We start from the raw sequence: 5,085 nt of genomic DNA, 5'->3' as shown, positions 1-5,085 counted from the left end.
GCTTCTACCACCTTTTAGAAGCTAAGACTGTAACTGGTTTGTGAGGGAATGTTTATCTGCTTTAACCTAGTAAATAACTCTCTTCCTTCTTTTTTCTTAGCCAATAAATCTTTAGTTTACTCATTATAGGACTGGCTACAAGTCTTGTTTTTGGTATAGGATCTGAAGAGTAATTGACCTGGGGTAAGTGACTGGTCCTCGGGGAAGGGCAATAACCTGACTATTGTTGTGATTTTTGATGTAATGGACCCCCTATCACAAAGGCAAGCTTTGGTAGATTGGCTCCACTGAGCGAAACCCACTTGCCAATCCCTACCCAAGGGGTCTCCCTGGGGTGTAAAGGGGACACGTGTCCCGGAGGGGACAGCACCATGTACTGAGCGCTCACCCCCGTCATCTCTTTTACCCATTCTGGGAACCCGCATGCAAATCCCGGCCCCGGGGGGTTCCTCTTTAAATACAGATCCCTGGTTCTTGGAGCCTCAGTCCCTCCCCAGACACAGAACTGTCCAGTCCTGCCCGCTGGGGGATTGCTCTCTTAGGAAAACAAGAATGAAATCTCTGCTGCTTTTCCTTTCGCTGTTCCCTGCCCCTGCCTCTGAGTGTCTCTCGGAAAGGAAGGAAATTAGGGAACGATCCGTATAATCTTCTCTTTGTTTCCCTTTCCCCAGGTGTCCTCTCCCAGGTGCAGCTGGTCCAGTCCGGCCCAGGAGCGGTGAAGCCCGGAGAGACCCTCAGTATCACCTGTAAAGTCTCTGGTGTCTCTGTCAGCAGCTACTATTGGAGCTGGGCCCAGCAGCCCCCTGGGAAAGGGCTGGAGTGGATGGGGTTTATCCGACACACAGTTAACGGTGGGACCACAGAGTGTAACTCAGTTCTCAAACCTTGTGTCACCATCACCAGGGACACCTCGAAGGATGAAGTTTATGTCCAGCTCGGCTCCCGAACAGCTGCAGACACCGGCACCTATTACTGCGCCAGACACACAGTGACACAGAGCAAAGCTGGGACTGGCAGATAAATTGGAACCGGATTTCTAAATAGTCAGCCGAGTGCAACACTCGGTTTGTGCCCTAGGGGATGAGACAGACAGGGCATTGCTTACTGCGGGATCTCAGGAGCCACCCCTATTTCTCCCCTACATCCCACCCCCTTGCACCCCGTCCCACCACGGAATTGCAAACACTTCTCTTCCTCATGCTGCGCACTGAAATGTGCACCCAGGGACTCACCAAGACTGAGGTGATGGTTTGGGATACCTCATATTTTGGGCAGTTAACTGAGACCTTTTCGGGACTGATCTCTAGAAGATGCTCAGATCCTGTATCTCTCATTGGCCTCAGCTGGAGAAATGGGCGGGTGTCACCCGTGGGGACCAGGTTCTCTGTATCTCACACTGGTCTCCAGATACTGAGAGCCCCAAATTCAGAAACCACTTCAGGACTTGTTGTCCCAAGGGAGTACATTTCACCTTCACTCCGCACACACTGCTGTACCTGAAATCAATGGGAGCTGCACATGCCAAATACCTCTGAAAATCAGCCCTGAATTGAAATGTATCATGAGAGGAGAGATGGCTTTAGGGAAAAGGAGCTCGACTCAGTTTTCAGAAGATTTGGGTTCAATTCTTGTCTCCCCACAGACTTGTTAAGTGACTTGAACAAGTCATTTGACCTTTCTCAACCTGGGTTCCCCCCTCTACAAAAATAGTGACTTGTCTTGCTAAATTGCAAGCTCCTTGGAACAGACACTGTGTGTCTGTGTAGCACTTAGCACCATGATCTTGGCTGGTGCCTGTAATGGCTTCTCTAAAATTAACAATAAGATCTCATGCATGGGTCATTGGGGACAGGATGTGAGTAGACAAATTAGTCCAGAGGAATGGGATTTGATCTGGAAAAGAGAACTGGCAGTCTCAGGGTATGTCTACACTACGAAATTAGGTCGAATTTATAGAAGCCGGTTTTATAGAAATCGGTTGTATACAGCCGATTGTGTGTGTCCCCACATAAAATGCTCTAAGTGCTCTAGTCGGCAGACCGCGTCCACAGTACCGAGGCTAGCGTCGACTTCCGGAGCATTGCACTATGGGTAGCTATCCCACAGTTCCCGCAGTCTCCGCCGCCCATTGGAATTCTGGGTTGAGATCCCAATGCCTGAATGATGCAAAACAGTGTTGCGCGGGGTTCTGGGTACATGTCGTCAGGCCCCTCCCCCTCCGTCAGAGCACCGGCAGACACTAGATTCGCGCCTTTTTACCTGGGTTACCCATGCAGACAACATACCACGGCAAGCATGGAGTCCGCTCAGATCAGCTCACCGTCACCATATGTCATCTGGGTGCCGGCAGACGTGGTACTGCATTGCTACACAGCAGCAGCTAACTGCCTTTTGGTGGTAGACGGTGCAGCATGACTGGTAGCCGTGGGGCTGGCAGCCGTAGGGCTGCATTGCACCAGCCCCTTGCCTTTTGGTAGAAGATGGTATATTACGATTGGTATCCGTCGTCATCGTACTGCAGTGGCTGTCAATCATGGGCACCTGGGCAGACATGCTCAGTCCTATCGAACTGTCTTGATGATGATGGCTATCAGTCGTAGTATGCTATTTTCTGCCAATCGCCCAGTATTTTCTGCTAAGCACCCAGAAGAGGCCGAGGGCGATCTGGATGCTGGCAGACGTGGGGCTGGCAGACATGGGGCTGCATTGCTACACAGCAGCAGTCCCTTGCCTTTTGGTAGAAGATGGTGTATTACGACTGGTATCCGTCGTCATCGTACTGCAGTGGCTATCAGTCATGCTGCACCATCGGCTGCCAGCTTAAGATGTAAAAAATAGATTTGTTCTGTATTCATTAGCTTCCCCCTCCCTCCGTGAAATCAACGGCCTGCTAAACCCAGGGTTTTGAGTTCAATCTTTGGGGGGGGGGGCATTCTGTGTGACAGTTGTTTGTGTTTCTCGCTGATGCACAGCCACCTTTCTTGATTTTAATTCCCTGTACCTGTACGCCATGTCGTCACTCACCCCTCCCTCCCTCCCTCCCTCCCTCCTTCCCCTGGTCCGTCAGATACTAGTTTCGCGCCTTTTTTCAGACCAGGCGCCATAGCTAGCACTGGGATCATGGAGCCTGCTCAGATCACCGCGGCAATTAGGAGCACTATGAACACCACGCGCATTGTCCTGGAGTATATGCAGAGCCAGGACATGCCAAAGCAAAACCAGGTGAGGAGGCGATTGCAGCGCACCAACGAGAGTGATGAAGAAATTGACATGGACATAGACCTCTCACAAAGTATGGGCCCCAGCAATGTGGAAATCATGGTGTTACTGGGGCAAGTTCATGCTGTGGAACGCCGATTCTGGGCCCGGGAAACAAGCACAGACTGGTGGGACCGCATAGTGTTGCAGGTGTGGGACGATTCCCAGTGGCTGCGAAACTTTCGCATGCATAAGGGCACTTTCATGGAACTTTGTGACTTGCTTTCCCCTGCCCTGAAGCGCCAGAATACCAGGATGAGAGCAGCCCTCACAGTTGAGAAGCGAGTGGCGATAGCCCTGTGGAAGCTTGCAATGCCAGACAGCTACCGGTCAGTCGGGAATCAATTTGGAGTGGGCAAATCTACTGTGGGGGCTGCTGTGATCCAAGTTGCCAGGGCAATGAAAGACCTGCTGATATCAAGGGTAGTGACTCTGGGAAACGTGCAGGCCATAGTGGATGGCTTTGCTGCAATGGGATTCCCAAACTGTGGTGGGGCCATAGACAGAACCCATATCCCTATCTTGGCACCGGAGCACCAAGCCACCGAGTACATAAACCGCAAGGGGTACTTTTCAATGCTGCTGCAAGCCCTGGTGGATCACAAGGGATGTTTCACCAACATCAACGTGGGATGGCCGGGAAAGGTACATGATGCTTGCGTCTTCAGGAACTCTGCTCTGTTTCGAAAGCTGGAGGAAGGGACTTTCTTCCCGGACCAGAAAGTAACCGCTGGGGATGTTGAAATGCCTATCGTGATCCTTGGGTACCCAGCCTACCCCTTAATGTCATGGCTCATGAAGCCGTACACAGGCAGCCTGGACAGGAGTCAGGACCTGTTCAACTACAGGCTGAGCAAGTGCCAAATGGTGGTGGAATGTGCATTTGGATGTTTAAAAGTGCGCTGGCGCAGCTTATTGACTCGCTCAGACCTCAGCGAAAAGAATATCCCCATTGTTATTGCTGCTTGCTGTGCGCTCCACAATATCTGTGAGAGTAAGGGGGAGACATTTATGGCGGGGTGGGAGGTTGAGGCAAATCGCCTGGCCGCTGATTACACGCAGCCAGACACCAGGGCGGTTAGAGGAGCACAGCAGGGCGCGGTGCGCATCAGAGAAGCTTTGAGAACGAGTTTTGTGACTGGCCAGGCTACGGTGTGAAACTTCTGTTTGTTTCTCCTTGATGAACCCTCCGCCCCCCCCCACCCAGTTCACTCTACTTCTCTGTAAACCAAGCACCCCACCCTCCCCTCCCCACTTCGAGCACCGCTTGCAGAGGCAATAAAGTCATTGTTACTTCACATTCATGCATTCTTTATTAATTCATCACACAACTAGGGGGATAATTGCCAAGGTAGCCCGGGATGGGTGGGGGAGGAGGGAAGGAAAAGGACACACTGCAGTTTAAAACTTTAACTCTTATTGAAGGCCAGCCTTCTGATGCTTAGGCAATCATCTGGGGTGGAGTGACTGGGTGGCCGGAGGCCCCCCCACTGTGTTCTTTGGCGTCTGGGTGAGGAGGCTATGGAACTTGGGGAGGAGGACTTTTGGTTACACAGGGGCTGTAGCGGCGGTCTCTGCTCCTGCTGCCTTTCCTGCAGCTCAACCATACACTGGAGCATATCAGTTTGATGCTCCAGCAGCCGGAGCATCGACTCTTGCCTTCTGTCTGCAAGCTGACGCCACCTATCCTCTTCAGCCCGCAACTTGCTGTGTTCATCCCGCGATTCAGCCCGCCACCTCTCCTCTCGTTCATATTGTGCTTTTCTGTAGTCTGACATTGACTGCCTCCATGCATTCTGCTGTGCTCTGTCAGCGTGGGAGGACATC

General features: G+C 51.9%; 1 gene segment (V, D, J or C); it reads left to right on the top strand.

Annotated features, from left to right (window-relative positions):
* Positions 1 to 671: 671 nt before the first annotated feature.
* On the top strand, positions 672 to 1,021 carry LOC113408424 (the record flags this gene model as incomplete). The annotated part of the segment is given in 1 exon segment: positions 672 to 1,021. A coding segment is annotated over 1 exon segment (350 nt), but the record flags the coding sequence as incomplete, so codon positions are not given.
* Between the last annotated feature and the right edge of the window lie 4,064 nt (positions 1,022 to 5,085).

Source organism: Terrapene carolina, unplaced genomic scaffold (genome assembly GCF_002925995.2).
Source record: "Terrapene carolina triunguis isolate 2854851 unplaced genomic scaffold, T_m_triunguis-2.0 Scaffold13680, whole genome shotgun sequence".
NCBI lineage: Eukaryota > Metazoa > Chordata > Testudines > Emydidae > Terrapene > Terrapene triunguis.
This window is presented reverse-complemented; position numbering and strand designations above follow the sequence as displayed.